Here is an 18,523-nt window from a genome sequence, read left to right as displayed (position 1 = left end):
TATGTTTTTGTAAGAGATTTTATTTTTTATTTTTATTATAATAAATACACATAATATAGTATGTATGTGTTTATAACCATCCATAATGTTAACCAAAAATTTTATCTTTTGTCCAATTAGGTGTTTAGATTATATGTGTTTCCAAACCCCTTTTGAAAAACCATTTTAAAACAGAGTTTCTATCTTTTTCGAAATAAAGTCTTACTTACTTAGATAACGCAATACCTAAAATCAACAGATTTTTTATTACGGCAACTATTAGATGCTTGTGTGCGTGGCATCTTGACACTCAATGGCATCTTTAAAATTTTGTAATGTAATACAAAATACTTACTGATGATATGTGATCCCAGTGTCTTTCTTAATTTTTTTAGCATTATTTTTACAAAGTTTTACTATGCAAGCCGGCATTATAGTTTCAATTATTATTAAAGTTGTGGCATGTCAACATCACACTTTGTTCGAGACTGGGTCGAGTACTTGGGCGTAGTATTAGTTGCCAAACTTTGCAACTACGCCTGCGTTATCTAATTGGAGCGCATCGGAGACCAATCCTTAAGGCGAAGAGTAAGCAAAAAACACGCAAACATGGTATTTTTATACAATTTTTGTGGTGAAAGTATAGCATTTCGAGCTATGAACACTATTAAATCACTTGTTAACACTGCCGAGCCTTTTTGAACTACCACTTTTCTTTGAAGTTAAACAAGTGTGACGCATTTTTTTGGTACTTCTCTCAGAAAAGTTATTCTTATAGCTTGTCCTTTTTTGTGTAGGTTCATTTATTCAGATTAGTAGTGAATAACGAGGATTGTAAGCATATAAACTGTTTTCCACCCAAGAATAATGAAAATATTGGCTTTGTTACATAGATGGCGGGCCGGCAGCCGTGAACTCATATCGCTCAAGGTCGCTGGCATTTAGTGTCGCCTTAATATAAGTGTTAATAATTTCTGGTTATCGCTACAATGTTTATATGTTTACAAGATATAAATAAGATAATTACAATAACAACAACGCAGAGCAACTGTGATTATCGGGTATTTAGAACCCTGCAAACGAATAGATTATTTGGCGTCCCGTAAACTTGACCGTCACTTTATTATACGCCTTCTACCGCATCCATGATGGGAGTGTTCCATAGACCACGTTTAGTAACTAGACATCGGTTTGGCGTGGCCAACATGAGACAGATAATATCCTATATATAAGTATATTCAAATTCAAATTCAAATATTTTCATTCAAAATAGGATGTGAAATCACTTATTGAAAGTCAAAAAACTACCACCCATTCCAAAATGAATGCCTCAGGCCTGAGAAGAATGGGCGCAACAAACTCAGCGGGCTTTTTTTTCATCAAAAATATGTTTTACAATTAAAGTAACATTTACAAAGTAACAAAGTAACATTGTACAATTAAAAATAATTAGTATTTAATAGCCTGAGGGCGGTCGCTCCATTCCCAATCTGTGGTATCATTAAGAAAGTCATTTATGTTATAGTAACCTTTACCGCACAAACGTTTTTCAACAATTCTTTAGAAACTAGGTAACTACTTTTGAAGCTTTTAAAAATAGGTATTATAACACTAGTGTTCTTTCACTATTACTTTTACATCGTAAAACACAACATCGCACCATATTTCTTTCGATTCTACTTAAAATTGTCACTGTTATTCAACATAAATAGTGGATATTTCACACGTTTACCAACAATAATAACTTATTTTTATAGACGCATTTAAAAGTAAACAAAATATCTGTGCAGCGCTGTCAAGTTTGTTTAGCACACCGGGTGTGCTGACCTTGAAAAAACGGGCACGCATGGCGAAACAAAAAATCTAATCACTCTATCTCATATCTTTACCTAAGACTCGTATAAGTTTTTCTTTTTCTCGTGTGAGGTAGTCGGAAGCTATCAATTAGTCTAGTTAGTTGGTCCATGGAGTGTTCCAAACAGCCATTTACCAAATTCCTACCACCGAATATATATCGCTATACCCGCCACAAGCTCATTATTATTAACCTCAATGACTAAAATGATCAAGAAAACGTAATATAAAATTTACATTAATTTTAACTAATAAATTAACCAATCCAAATCAATTAAATTCAATAAAGATTCTTTCACGTTAAAATTTTAATTGAAGTCAAATAAATTTAAGCTTGAAACGAGGAAAAATTCACAAACGTGATACTTAGAGAAAAATATTTAACACTTTTTGTTGCAATTAATCCTTAATTAGAAAACGAACTGGCTCAAGTTGTCTACTGAATATTTAGATGCTAAATATTTTACGTACATATCCCAAATATTCGAACACTTTTGTGTTTGAGGGATTTAGTTTATACTATTTTACCCAGAGCTTTGGATCTCAGCACAAAGATCTATCAAGTCAAACAAGATAACTCGTCGTTATCTTTCAGGATTCCTAAAATCTTATCATGTTTGTTTATGTAGAGGAGGTTGGTAATTTAAACGCCCATAATACAATTGTTGTATTTCTATTTTAAAGTTTCTAATTAAAACTATCATAATCAATCACTATTAGGGGAGAGTTTCCTCTTACAATTCACAATAAGTAATGCATACTAGAATTTTTTTTTTTTTCAAATTTCTATATTTGTTAGTAATATTTGTACATAATTACTTAAAATCTATTTATTAAAGCAATATACAATTAAGCCTTATATATGTAGGTATCAGAAAACTTATTTCTACAGCCCTATCTACGTGTTGAGGGATAAAACTTTATTATGCTTAAAAAACGAATACATAAGGTTTGTGGGGGAAAATCGAGGAAACTGGGAAAACCTGGCTATTTTCTATCATATGCATACTAGAACTTAGTGCTGTGGCTTATATAGGGCACGACCGTCTACCGTGATGTTGCTTCCAACTGTGAGTTGGCACTGCTGTAGTGCCAACTAACTTACACGAATCAAATTAACTATATATCTAATTATTATATGCTATTAAAGTTATTTCTAATCATAGTGATAATTATATACAATAACATTATTAACGCAGTTATGAGTTAGTTAAATAAATGTTATTATTAATTGGGATATCTTAAGGTAGTTCATGACGATGGTAACGCTTTTGAACACATCATCTGACTAATATAAAAAAATGCTGACATTTGTAATGCAATTATCAGAACCAACTCGCGAGAACCTTCTTATTAATGTTAGTAAATAAAAAAAATATAGTGATGCGTAAAATGCTTAACCGGTGTCTGTTGTATTTTATTCGAGGAAAACATAATTAAATCATTGTCATTGTCATCTCCATCTGTTCTTCTTAATTAGATAGGTCACAATACTATCTATAACCATAAGGTAAAATAATAAAAGTTTTATAAAATATACGGTTTTGACATCGTTGTATATTTTTTTTAATGTTTATTAAGCAATAAGTATGTTATAAATTATCACATAATAGCTTTGACGTACTATAAACTACTGTACCCCCAATCGCGTATTAAAATGTCGTCAATAATTGTCTGAGCGACGTTGTATATAGTATACGTTTACATTAAACATAGATAACATTAAAACATTCATTAACATATGTTCAAAGTCTATGCATATGTCAAGTCTATGCCGAGCTTCTTAGCTCGGACGAACTCGAAGGGCGAACACGAAGCAAAAACACTTTGTTTTAGCAATTGAAAAGTAATTATTCAGCAAAATGATTAAAAACCTCAAGATAGTCACAAAATTTTGTTAAATTACAGGGGCACTTACCTGAAATTCGACACTCTATCTTTTATTAGTTTGGATATGCTATTATTTGGACATTTTTTCACTGAACTCTTTGTCATTGCGTGGCGTTGTATTCAAAGCGCAGTCCAAACACAACTGAACTGAAAACTCTGCCTAATAGACGCATAGGCAGAGTTTTACTTCAGACAATTTTTACCGTGATTGTGAGGCTAGTTTTTTATTGTACGTCAATGCAAAATGATGTTGAAAACAATAATCATAAAATATTAAGTCAAAACATATTAAATTTTTACTTTCTTATTAAATTTATTGTAGTGTTTTATTGAGTTAACAGAGAATTATTGTTATTATATTATTATTATATATATTATGTATTATGTTATTATTGTTTGTATAAAGTTTTCAATTTGTCATACTAACTCATTACAAAATGCATGAAAATAAAATCAATTCATTCCTTTTTGCTTACGCACAAATACGACAGTCTTGATCGCAATATAAAGTCATAAATTGCAATATGTTAAAGAGATTGTATATTTCACCGACAGATATAGGCGGCATAAAGGGTTCAGTACATAAAACGCGCGCTTAAGTAGTTTTTCTTTGTCACTGTGCGTGTCAGAACAACGCAATTCGATTTGAAATTCAAATAACTACCACGTTCTGTTTAGATTTATTGCCGTCAAATGTTCACTGCTTTAGGTATTTTTCTCGTATGCAAGGAGTGTTTTTGAGGTTGTTTTATGTTTCTCTCTGTGAAATTGCCACATTTGTTTCACATTTTCTACCATTAATCATTCTATTGGAATGGGTCACAAAATGGACGTACTTTTTTGTATGTTAGTAAATAATATTTGACGAAAACAGTACGTATGATTCAACAATAATGTGGTTATTATAATAGTGCCTATATGAATAGGCACCAATGATTGTTTGAATTAAGTATTATAAAGTTCATAGTACGAGATCCCACTGCTCGATTCTGGAGGTACGTGTTTTTTTGATAAAACTAATTTTAAATGAATGTTTAGGGAGTATGTAATGTATTAGCAATAGGTTGCCTATTAACGAAAATAGTTAAAAATAAACTAAAAAACACGCTTTGGTTGAAAACATAATGGTTTAAATTTAAAATGAACATCAATTCGTGTCTTATCGACGATAAATGAAAAAAATTCATAACTTAACAGAAATATTATTTTGCAAATTGAAAAATGGAATAATTTTATCAAATTAATTGATATCTACGAAGTTTGAACTAAATCTGGCCGTTTAAGGTGGGTCAAAATCGCGCCCAAATGAGTCGTTTACAAACAAACATACATACAGGTGAAGCTAATAAAAGGCGTGTAAAAATTGGCCAAAAGTTACAAGTTACTAAAAATTATCAACAAAAATTTACCTGTTTACACCTGGCAACATTTATGTTGCGGCTGACTGACAGCTGGCCATATTTTTTTCAATTCTTTACATAATTTCCTTTAAAATGACGTACAAGTTATTAAAAAAAAATATAGGTGCAATTTTCAACAGATTAAATCTACTAAAATAAATTACAGGTACCTACTTGCGGCAATTTTTTATAGGCAACCTATCGATCTACCTATTAGCTAATACATAACATATTTCCTAAACGTTCATTTAAAATAAGTTTTATTAAAAAAACACATACCTGCAGAATCCAGCGTCGGGATCTTAGACTATCATATTAAAACAATGCTGGTGATAAATACTTAAGGCGACACTAAATGCCGGCGACCTTGAGCGATATGAGTTCACGGCTCCTAGGTAACAAAGCCAATATTTTCAAAATTCTTGCGTCGAAAATGTAACGTTTTAACATACGCAAACAGTTTAATTGCTTATAATCCTCATTATTGATTACTAATCTGAATAAATGTACCAACACAAAAAAAGTAAAAGCTATAAGAACAACTTTTATGAAAGTAGTAAACTAAACAAATGCATCATGTCGTGAAAAAACTTGTTTAACTGCAAAGAAAACTGGTACATCATAATAGCTCTGAAGTATTAACTTTAACCAACAGCAAGCATTAGCAACCTACAAGTAAGATTTAAGGGTATTTGTAACAGGATAAAGTAGTGTTCATAAATACAAATGCTATATTTTCACCACAAAACTTGTCTAAAAACACCTTGTTCGTGTGTTTTGTATTTACCCTTCGCCTTAATAATTGTGTTGTAAAAATAAACTTTGTCAGTTGTTTATAATGTGAAATCAACGAATGTGTATCTTTTGTACTTTCTCGTAAAGTAACGCCTTAATTATATTATATAAATTATTATTATTTGTTACAAGTGAATGGTTTGAAGCTTAAATAACATAGGATAACATATGAGGGGTTTTTTTTAAACAAATCAAATTATTTGTTAAAGATTCTCTGTGTAGAGCAATGTCTAAAATTAAAAATTCTTAAATCAGCAGAAAATGTGTTCTAAATTTTAGCAGATTTCACAGTTGCTAGTGGATGATGTAAATCTACTTTAAAGCAAGATCCACACAAAACATATTGTTTAAATTAATCACCTAGAGATTCAAGATAATATACACTTTATTTACTTTACTATCCTCAATCCTGGGAAAAACTTCATTTTATGATGAGTTGGAATTATTATAATTTGAAGAACGCATAATGCATAGCGTCACATATTAAGTTAGTTTTATTTTTGACGATTAATTGATGAATTTAAATGTTGTGAGCCTTTTTGAGTACAAATTCCACTAAGTCTTGTGTCTAATCAACTCGACACGAGTTTCGTCTCTACACGAGGCATTCTCAGGAGATGGTGACTCGCCAAACTTAGTTACGAACCGGAATTTGCATCTCCTGAGGATACCTTGTATACAGGCGAAGAAGAATCTTATAGGAATTTACATTCAAGACTCAAGCTCATAACATTTGGATAATTATGGATTTTTGCAAAATAGCGCCAATTTCAATTCATGTATCTTTAAAAACTTAAGTTCTCCAAACAGTATCGAAGCTATAGATGTAGTTTATAAAATCATTGTCTCTTTATCTGTTTGTATATTATATGTACGTTCGTGCGAAACACGAAAACTACTGAAATGATAATAATATCTAAATTATAAAAAAAAAAAAATTTTGGGTGAGTGACTGGTCAAATTTTAAATTATTTTCAATGTCAATTGTCTGTCTTCTATAAATTGAAAGACTAAAACATTGATTTGGTTTTCTTCTATTTGCTTCATTTGACTAAACTACATTCGCCTAAACTACATTCGCCTGTAGGCCTTGATTTCATTAATAATGTCTATAAAATATAATATTATCATGATTTTAATGTATTTTTATGAATTTTGCAATAATATTACGGAAATAAACTATAGATACCTAAATTAGCAAAACTCTTAATATACTTTTATGTAAGTAACACATAAATTATTCAAACGATAACACAATTTTCTTTCACAATTTTATTTTTCATTTGCACGGGTTTTTGCTATTAGGTGAACCGCCAATTATGGCCCGTATTTTTATAAGAACTTCGCTCGCCTCTCTTTCCCTATTTTCTTTTCTCAGTGAATGATGCCTTAAGGTTTCATAAGCTTATCTTTAGGACTCAGTTAACTTAGTTGGATTAACTCCACAAGGTTATGATACAATTCCATAAATAATAGAATAAAGGGATGAGAGATTTTTCGACGGGAATAAATAAAACGTATCTAAACGTATTTGTTAGAATAAATATAATTTTTGTTTTGAAATGTTTTTAATCTTTATTATATGTGTATATATGTCTTTAATCTTTATTATATACTAGTAAATTTTATAGATATAACTAGCTGACCTAGCAAACGTTGTATTGCCGATATTTAAATCGCGATACAAAAGTAACTGTTGATCGTAGATGGGTGAAAATTTGAAATTGCATGTATTTTTTAATGTTGATTGATAATCAAACAAATTAAAAAAAAATGTCGAAACAATTAAAAAAAAAATCGTGTGGACGACCCTTCACATTTAAGGTGAAAAATAGATGTTGTCCGATTCTCAGACCAACCCAATATGCACTCAAAATTTCATGAGAATCGGTCAGACCGTTTCGGAGGACACGAGAATTTTATATATAAGATGATTAATGATGTTAAAATCATCAAGAAAATATATCTTAAACCGTAGACCTTTTTTTTTAATGAACATGAGGGACGAGACGAGCAGGACGTTCAGCTGATGGTAACTGATAAACCCTACCCAATGCAGTGCCGCTCAGGATACTTGAAAAATCCCAAAAATTCTGAGTTCTAGCTACGGCGCCCTTCAGACCGAAACACAATAATGTTTACACATTAGTGCTTCATGGCAGAAATAGGCGCCGTTGTGGTACCCATAATCTAGCCGGCATCCTGTGCAAAGGAGCCACCCACTGGCAAACCATATATTATTATCAAATCAAATCAAATGTTCCAGGAATTTGGACTTTACTATTGGAAATTTTATCCTATTTTAGGAGTTCTCAAAAGTTCATTTAATATTAACAGTTTTTGGGGTTATTAACAAAAAACTAAATGCTATATTTTTCTAATTTAATTTCGATGCATTGATCTACCACTCTTTCCAGATCGCTCATATTTATAGGAGGTTTATCAAGAATTAACTCATTTTTAAACTTGTTAACTCTAGTCTACTCTTATAACCTAGTAGCTGTGACCTCTAAGATAATCGCAGATCGTAGGTTCGAATACCGGTCTAACATTTGTATAAGGCTAGATAGTGAGACCTCCCACTATTGAGATCTTAATGTTTTTTGGTTATGTTAAGAATATATATAAAACTAGATTCACTAATATTCAAAACATGGACATATCAAGACTGTTAAACATGAGTGCGTGTGAATGAGGTGAGAGAAGTAGAAGCCCTGAAGATTTTTCAAAGATCGTAACTAAGAGGTACGACCCTCTCTCTTCTCTTCTAGAACACTGGCGTGCTTAAATGTCGTTTATTAAATGAAATCAGACCAAATAAAAATATAATTTAAATTTCAAATCACATGGATAATTTATTTAAAAAACTTTAATATAATTTAAATAATAATTAAGTGTGTTTATATTAGAAGTGAAAACGAATTATACAATACATTGATGATAATATGACCTAATAAGTAAATAATTATACATTTCAATCATTATCAATAATTTGTAATGCTGTGAAATATGAACCGAAACATCAAACATAGATATAGTTAAGCATTTTAGAATTAAAATACAAATTTAAGTAAAAATTGTAATTTCACAATTACCGGGAGTTATTGGTGTGTGTTATTAAATTAAACAATTAATAATTATTAATTTCGTGTGTATCTACTTGTGATGTAAATTAACGAGTGGATCCCTTTCGCGAGGAAGGTTGGATTTCAATTTCCTATCTCTTCCTTTCATGTCGTACTTTGCTTTTGATCCACAGATAATTTTATACAAAGCGTTAATTAAAACGACAGAACAGTGCAAAATGTGCATGACTTTTTGCGATTATTAATTTAGTTTACGACATTCGCATCTAATGAACTGAATGAAAAGCCTATAAACTTAAAGTACTCTTTTTATAATTATGCTCATTTTTTACATTCACTTACTGCTGAAAGACATCCTTATTATTTTCACTACTTCATTCATCATAGAATTATCTTCATCAACATCTGAATCCTTCTAATGTTGTTACTATTCTTCTAATAATGGGTCTTTGGCCGTATATTGTGCTATGTTATGATAATTAAAAAGGCTTTTTAGGGATCCGTAACCAAATGGTAAAAAAACGGAACCCTCATAGATTCGTCATTCTGTCAGACACAGTATATCTGTCCGTCCGTATGTCTCAGCCACTTTTTTCCGAAACCAAAAGAACTTTACTGTTGAAACTTAAGATTATCTTAAGATTTTCACACACAAAACAAAAAACAATAAATTTTGGGGGTCCCCCAATCTTAGAACTGAAACTCAACAATTTTTTTTCATCAAATCCATACGTGTGTATGTACATATAGGTCTTCAAAAATGATATAGAAGCTGCTACTATTACTAGTATTTTTTTCTTAACTGAATATATATAGTTTGCGTGAGAGACACTTCTAAAGTGGAAAAATGTGTTTAACTTCTAAACAAATAACTGCACGTTTCATACTAAACTAAATTTTAATTTTCCAATAGGTGAAGCTAATAAAAAGCGTGTAAAAATGCCCGAGCATTCAATAATTTAAAATATTCCATCAAATATATTCCCAAAAGGGGAACTCTGAAGTGTCATAAGTAAATGTGGGTCGTCAAATCGGGCCGCTCTTCAAAGTTTACGGTTTATACCTACAGCATCCCAGAGTATCCTGTATGTCCCTTGTTCCCAGCTGACCCTAAATCTTTTCATCTTGATTACGGGTTACGTGTTTAGTAAATAAATTTGGGATTGCGTCAGAAACTTGTTACAACTACGAAGTTTATCATCAATATTGATGTAAGGAAAAATCTGCCAAAATTATTTACACTTGTTATTTTTTTTCGAGATTCGCTTTTGTACAATCAACCGAAAACTGTAGAAACTGAAAGTTTGAGTGTTAAGCCCGACTAGGGAATGCAGTTTAATACTATAATAATAAGCCATTCGCTTGTCTAAAAAGTGTGTATGTATACCTATCTTGCAAGGATGGCTTTGGCATTTAATTATGAAATAATGAATACGGCTGTATGGGCTTGAACCCTTTGCCTGTCCTAATAATGGACGAAGAAACTAAAATAACGAATGTCGGAACCTACTTCCCGCTGTTCCTTTTGTTACAGTAATGCGCGCGCATCTTAAAATTTCACTCTCATCAGTTTTTCATAACGCGCCTTAAGAAGTATAACTTTAAAAAGATAGGGCTATGAAGTATTTAAAATAGTTCATAAACCGTTAATATTGTGTCTGTTTTGATTGTACTGGTAAATAATATGCAATTATAATAACAGATTATAAACATATTCATAAAACATAATTATAATTATAAATAACTACAAAATTCTGGCTTACATGAATTGAATGTTTATGAATAAAATTGTGAAATAAGTAAAACAACATACATAGTTTTATTTATATCATTTATTATATAGATAATACGTTCATCGGACGGTTGACTAATTGGTCAAATCGCTGGAGCGAAACTCGAGAGACATGATTTCGAATCCCACATAGTAATAAATTTCGGTATGTTCATGAAAAATATATAATTAATTCCGAAAGGGAGGGAAGTCACTGAAAATATCAAATATTTCTTTTCAGGTAATTTTGAAATAACGGTGTATTTTGTATAAATTATATCTTTACTAGTGGGAGGTTCTTTTGCCCAGGATGCCGGCTAGATTATGGGTGCTTATTGGTGTCGTGAAGCAGTAATTTGTAAGAATAATTGTGTTTCGGTCTGAAGTGCGCCGTAGCTAATGAAATTACTGGGCAAGTGAGACTTATCATGTTAAAACTCAACGTGACGAGCGCTATTGTAGTGCCGCTCAGAATGTTTGGGTTTTTCAAGTATTGTAATGGGCAGGACATATCAATTACCATCAGCTGAACAATCTGCTCGTCGCGTCTCTTACTCTCATAAAAATATATCTATTTTTTATCTTAGTGAGCATAAGAAACATAAAAATACAATAACATTGCTCCATTATATTATAATATGTTATAGGTAAGTATTAGGGAGTGTGAGGCGCTGAAAACAATTTATTCCCCAATATCAATCTTATACATACTGATGGGGAGACATAATTCAATTTGGCTGCCTCTCTTCTAGCTTCTCTCAGTGTGGTTAAGTCGATAAATATTTGCTAGACTGTATTTCTGTAGTTGCTTAAAAATACAGGTAACAAAATCTGTTAGTCTGAAAACGAAAGATTAAATTCAAAGCTTTTACCGTCTTTCTTGTCTGTCTCAGTCTACGTTTCTTTATTTTATACTAGTGGGGGGCTCCTTTACACAGTATGCCGGCTAGATTATGTGTACCACAACGGCGCCTTTTTCTACCGTGAAGCAATAATGTATAAACATTACTGTGCTTCGGTCTCAACGGTGCCGCAGCTAGTGAAATTACTGCGCAAATGAGACTTAACATCTTATGTCTCAAGGTGATGAGCGCAATTGTATTGCCGCGCAGAATTTGTGCTTTTTTTCAATAATCCTGAGTGGCACTGCATTGTAATGGGCAAGGCATATCAATAACCATCAGCTGAAAGTCCTGCTCGTCTCGTCCCTTATTTTCATAAAAAAGGAAAATTAGCATATCTGATGATTTTTGATGGTGGGTCAAGTGCACACTCTTGTAATACTGGAGTCATACGAGTAAAATGAGCCTGAGAATAATATTTGTTGGCCTTTTAGTCGGAATAACTCACTTTTTAGTTACACACCTAAGTGCAGATTGAGTTGCAATGATATAGAAATATTTCCACATTAAAGTTCCAGTGAAACAAATTCATAAATACTGTGCTGAAACACCACACAACCGGATAGCTGGCTGATATGTGGCGTATTTTGTGACACAGGAATTCAACGGCAGCTACATAACCTTTTTTTTTAAACAAAAAAAATCGATATCTTCAAATCAAATCAAATCAAAATCACTTTATTCACGGAAATGACACAAATGTATATGTATGTTGTAAGTATATTTTTAAGACCATATCTTGGATTGATGTTTGAAGAGATTTTGACTTACTCGTGTAAGTATTGACGTTTGAGTATTTTTGTTGCATCATTTTACATATTAAATCGTAATTGAAATGATTTGTAAAACGATCAAAATGTAAATCTTGATTTAAAAGTGTCATTTGCTTGACCTACATGAATAAAGTGATTTTGATTTGATTTGAATTATACATACTAAGAAGCCGGCTAGATTATGGGTACCACAACGGCGCCTATTTCTGCCGTGAAGCAGTAATGTGTAAACATTACTGTGTTTCGGTCTGAAGGGTGCCGTAGCTAGTGAAATTACTGGGCAAATGAGACTTAACATCTTATGTCGCAAGGTGACGAGCGCAATTGTAGTGCCGCTTAGAATTTTTGGGTTTTTCAAGAATCGTGAGCGATACTGCATTGTAATGGGTAGGGCGTATCAATTACCATTCGCTGAAAGTCCTGCTCGTCTCGTCCTTTATTTTCATAAAAAAAATAATAAAATAGATATACTCAATCATTACAAATAAGTATATTTATCATATGAATGTTCGCACCTACCGGAAATCGAGCCCAGGACCGTAAATTAACTTACCCGGCTGCATTGGTCATTTACTATGGTCGTCGTCTGGCAATGTGTCGATGCACATGCTACTTAACAGCAATTGCTCAATAATGGCATGCTTACGTAATAGTAATGAGCACGTGTCAGTACTATATCACACGATTCACGACGCGACGGTGGAATTCAATTCGCATGCAATAATACATCGTCTGTGAATACGACTGCCAGATTAAGCAATCATTTTATAACCAAACTAACTGATCTGATAAACGCTGTTCTGTCAATAGAAAAAAAATATGTACTTACCTAAGTATTCGGAAATAATGAAGCCATCGGAAATATGTTATCAAAAGTTAATAATAAGTTAAAAATGAAACAACAACGTATTTTGAATGATTTTATGATATGTTATTGTTTCTTTTCTTTTATTCCTTTTTTAATATAATAATTAAAGTCTTACATAACTAAAAGTCCATAATCAACTATAAGTTGTTATTTTACTTTAGTTAATATTATGTTATTAATAAATAGTGATTAATAATTAGTATTTAATTGTCACAGCAGCAACTGTGAATGTTGTGTACATCTGTTATTGGTACTCGCATCAGTAATTTAATTTCTTATACTATATTATGTAATATGTGTGTACCTACTGTTGATGTAAGGTTAACAATAAATAAATATATAAAATAATAAGATTAATATCGTATTTGTTTAAACAGGTTTAACATACCGCTTTATAATTGCCAATTTTTTTTAAATATTAAGATGAGACATACATATGCTATTGCAGATTTTTCTGTAGACCTTTATAAGATACACAATTCCACCATACAATATTTTGTTTTATTTCTCAATGCGTTTAGACAGCGTTTTCGTTGAAAGCTCCTAGACGGCTAATTTTCCGACACCTCCAACAAATATCTTTAATGTATACAAAATGTGTACAAAATCTTAACAAATTATATACTTAAACTTTTCTCGAGAACCACGCTATTCATTATTGAAAACAGCATGAAAATCAATGCAGTTGTTTTTGAGTTAACGCGAACAGAAAGACAGACGCGGCGGAGGACTTTGTTTTGTAATATGTAGTGATATTTAGTTCGTTTTCAGTATTTTATGACTGAATTTGCAAAATTGGCAATTATTTATGAAAATTTATAACACTATCATTAATATTTGATTTGATTGCATATAAGTATTATAAACTGATTATAGATTTTCCTATTCGTAATAATTTTGTGGCAATTTTATTAATCCAAAAGTAACTTCGTCTCTTTTTAAGCGACTTCAAAAAGTAGAAGTTTATCAATTCGATCGCAATTTTTTATATGTATGTACACCGATTACTCTGAGATTTATGATCCAATTTACGTAATTTTTTCTTTAGTTCGATGCAGAAAAGATGCCACTTGGTTCCATAAAAAATACATGGCCCAGTAGTTTTCATTTTATGAACATTTTTTATGAAAATTTTTGTTTACCTCGATGATATAATTGTTTTTTGTGTACGGCTTTTTTTCGGAGTTTTCATTCATTTTGATTATATATTTTAATTATCAACCGACACTAAAAAGTAAAAAAAAACTACGCTCTTAAAAACCGACTTCAAAAACTGAAAAGTATCAAATAACTAAAAATTTTATATAATACAAACTTACCTTTATATTTAATAAAATACTATTATTTATATGTGCTACATATTGATAGGTTCTAAGTCGGTGCTAAGCCCTTTTCAAACGTAGTTTTTTTTTATTCTATAACTGGTTAACACAATAAACCCTTAATCACTCGCCCTGTTTTTTGTCCCTGCACCCGAGAAGTAATGTAGGCACCCATTTACTTTCCTGAATTATAGCCAAATACAACATCGCTTTATTATATTAATATGGATGGTTCCTCTTAACTACAAAAATTATGTTTAATTAAACGTTAAGCAAACACCGAATTCCACCTTCGCACGGGACGCTTCAAGTCAGGTTATCATCCCTACCATCTGGATGTGTGGCGGTCTTCCACAGTGCGGTTTTCAAGGAGCTTTCTTCCACGTACTACAAAGCTGTGGAATCAACTTCCTTGTGCGGTGTTTCCGGGACGATACGACATGGGTACCTTCAAAAAAAGCGCGTACGCCTTCCTTAAGAGCCGGCAACGCTCCTGTGATTCCTCTAGTGTTGCAAGAGAATGTGGGCGGCGGTGATCACTGAAAACCAGGTGACCCGTACGCTCATTCGCCCTCCTTTTCCATAAAAAAAACAATAATTGTAATCAATAATTCATGCATCAAGAAACATTTAGAATAAGCCTATGAAATCTCAATGATAATAAGTTTATTAAAAACATTAAACAAATCAAGTAATAAAAAACATCAAATAAATCAAGTCTCTTTATTTATTTATGTGCATTACTTTAGGTCTGTTACGCCACGCCCTCAGCTTGGAGCCCTCCTATTTTGTGCATTTCTTAGTATCCTAACTCCTAGAAAACATTAACCTGCAATGATCGGCAAGTGCCCCCGCACCGCGCGATGCCTTAGATCGGCGCCATTTTGGCGCGCGCGCAGCGTTTTTTTTAACGCATTTATTTTACTTCTATTAATAGATTGCATATAATTAGGATGAATATGAGAGAATATATAAGAAACTATGTACAAAGTAAACTATCTCTTAAACAAAATGAGAGTCAGAACTTGGTCAAGGCGAAGTGTGCCGAACGGCACTTCCGATTTTGGTGTATATGAAAGATGTAGTGCCAAATGGCACTGCTCGATGTTCATCGATAGTTAATTGATTCTTTCCTTGAAGCATACTCAGCCCGAACGATTCAAAATATACAAAAATTTCATCATTGCATCATGCAACATGATAATAATAAGATACCACACTTATTATTTTGGTCATTCGTGATAAGGCACTAAGACGTAACTTAAAAATTATCTTTGTTCGCGTCACAATATAATTAATTAACCTTAACACCTTCGAACATCAAATCCTCTTACATACAAACTTAACTGATTGCACTCTAATCTTATCTGATAAATAAGTGAAAAATACAAAATAATGAACTACTATGAGGTAGTAACAATTTCAAATATTGCGATATTTGTCAACTCTTCAAAATTTATTCAGATTGTTTTAAAATTCCAGTATTTTTGTTGTGAACTATTTATTCTATATAGTTCACAACAAAAATACTGGAAATGTATTATGAAGATAGTTTCATGACAATTTTAATAACCACTTCTTCTTATCTATATAATAAGGTTTATTAATTCCATTTTGTAAATTCCATTTTCAAACCAAAATAAGTGGAATTTATTATTCATAGAGATAACTTTTGTGATAATGATTTATAATTTAATTCAATTTATATTGTTTCAGTTGTGGATGGTGTCGGACAGTGGGGTTCATATCAAAAGAAATATCTGCGGATTTTCCAGAAGCTAAATGTATGAATTATAAATGTTAGACAGTTGATAGCGCAATGCACCCCGCGTGGTGTCACCAGACTTTATTTGCGTTCACGCTCATTGCAATATCAACTCCTTCGGCGACACAGAACACTGTTGCAACAGGTAAGGAATATTTATTTATTTAATTTACTTACAAAATACACACAAATATAAAAAGTTTTTTTTTTTATGGAATAGCAGGACAAAGGAGCGTACGTGTCACCTGGTGTTAAGTGATCACCGCCGCCCACATTCACTTGCAACACAAGAGGAATCACAAGAGCGTTGCCGGCCTTTAAGGAAGAGGGAGGCTCCTTCGCACAGGAAGCCGGCTAGATTATGGGTACGACAACGGCGCCTATTTCTGCCGTGAAGCAGTAATGTGTAAGCATTACTGTGTTTCGGTCTGAAGGGCGCCGTAGCTAGTGAAATTACTGGGCAAAAGAGGCTTAACATCTTATGTCTCAAGGTGACGAGCGCAATTGTAGTGCCGCTCAGAATTTTTGGGGTTTTCGGGAATCCTGAGCGGCACTCCGTTGTAATGGGCATGGCGTATCAATTACCATCAGCTGAACGTCCTGCTCGTCTCGTCCCTCATTATCATAAAAAAAAAGGAAGGTGTACGCGCTTTTTTTGAAGGTACCCATGTCGTACCGTCCTGGAAACACCGCACGAAGAAGCTCATTCCACAGCTTTGTAGTACGAGGAAGAAAGCTCCTTGAAAACCGCACCGAGGAGGACCGGTTTTGCAACGAAAAAAAAAACCAACTCGATCGATTGGCTTGACCAAACTTAGATTTTGAATACAATTCGGACCGGTAGATTTTAATAAATTTCGAAAAAACTACGAATATTTTTTCATCTGTGGTTTTTTTTGAAAATTTTTAAACGGCTACTGATTCCAAAAACTCATGAAGAGCTCAAAATCGTCATAAGTACAATTTTTTTGCGTTTAGGTATTATTTATTTATTTTATTTTATTAGGAAAACATACATAAATATAAGTATCCATGACTCGGAATCAAACATTCGTATTCATCATATTATAATTGTTTGTACCTACCGGGATTCGAACCCAGGACCTCTATCAACCGGGTCGTCAATGGATGTGACTGTCGCTTCCTATTCAGATCTTAAATTTTAAATAAAAATTCTAATATTTGCAATCCCTTAAAGTTTTAAAAATCAAGTGTCTATTTACGGCCGATTTCTATATCCATTCGAAATCCTAAAATGGTGATCAGAGATTATTATTTAAACCAATTTCATGCTTTTAGCATTTCAATAATCAATGATTTGTGGAACGGTTTGGTGAATTCTTATTTTTAATATTTTTGTCTTATTTCTAAAATGAATGTATAATTTGTATTTATTGCTTCATACTATTTGGAATCTTAGCAATCTTTATCTTCGCTGCTAATTTTACCCGCCCTCAAAAAAGGAGTAGGTTACCAATTCGTCGGTATTTTTTTTTTTAAACTGTTGCTTCTCGTGTAGTCTCATTGTAATTTGGTCCAAATGGGTTTATGTGAAAACAATTAAAGTTGTAAATTTGCTATTAGTATGTGCGCGACAAATTTACGAATAACTCAATATCGCGCCAACCGATTTCGATGATTTTTTTTTATTTGAAATGATATACTTGAAAGATAGTTTGGTGAGAGTTTGGTTAGTTTCTGATTACGGAATCCATGACAAAGTAACGGAACTCTTCAATTCTTAGGAGCAAATTAACGATACTCGGTTGAATCTTTTTTATGATATCCGGATATTTAAGTCATCTGCCATAACATAGTTACGGTCAAGTACTTGTCGTAGTCGAATGATAAATGATGTTCAATTATTAATATGACTCCTTAACGTGACTAAAAACAATAACAGAGAAGAGGTAAACGGCTTACAGTAAGGGTGCGATCTGTGGCAGAATTTCTAGCTGTCTGTAATCAAATTGCAAAGCGCTTACATTAATTAAATTTTGTTTTCATTGCATTTATTCTTTGAATATTGTAATTTTTGGAGTCCGTGTCATCCAAGATAGGTTTTTTACTACGTACATAGTTATAGGTGAGATGTGCTTGAGTCGTGAGGAGGCGAGA

General features: G+C 32.3%; 1 protein-coding gene across 5 annotated transcripts in view; it reads left to right on the top strand.

Moving 5' to 3' along the window:
* LOC126975890 (nephrin-like) overlaps positions 1-18,523 on the top strand; it is a 271,190-nt gene that overhangs the window by 39,627 nt on the left and 213,040 nt on the right. For all 5 annotated transcript variants that reach the window (XM_050823993.1, XM_050823991.1, XM_050823994.1 and 2 more), the window contains exon 2: positions 16,357-16,550. In XM_050823993.1, coding sequence (XP_050679950.1) covers positions 16,460-16,550 — 91 coding nt within the window. In that variant the 5' untranslated portion in view covers positions 16,357-16,459. The remainder of the gene's footprint in view (positions 1-16,356; positions 16,551-18,523) is intronic.

This window comes from Leptidea sinapis, chromosome 38 (genome assembly GCF_905404315.1).
Source record: "Leptidea sinapis chromosome 38, ilLepSina1.1, whole genome shotgun sequence".
NCBI lineage: Eukaryota > Metazoa > Arthropoda > Insecta > Lepidoptera > Pieridae > Leptidea > Leptidea sinapis.
The sequence above is the reverse complement of the archived record's forward strand: the minus strand, read 5'-3'. Positions and strand labels throughout refer to the sequence as shown.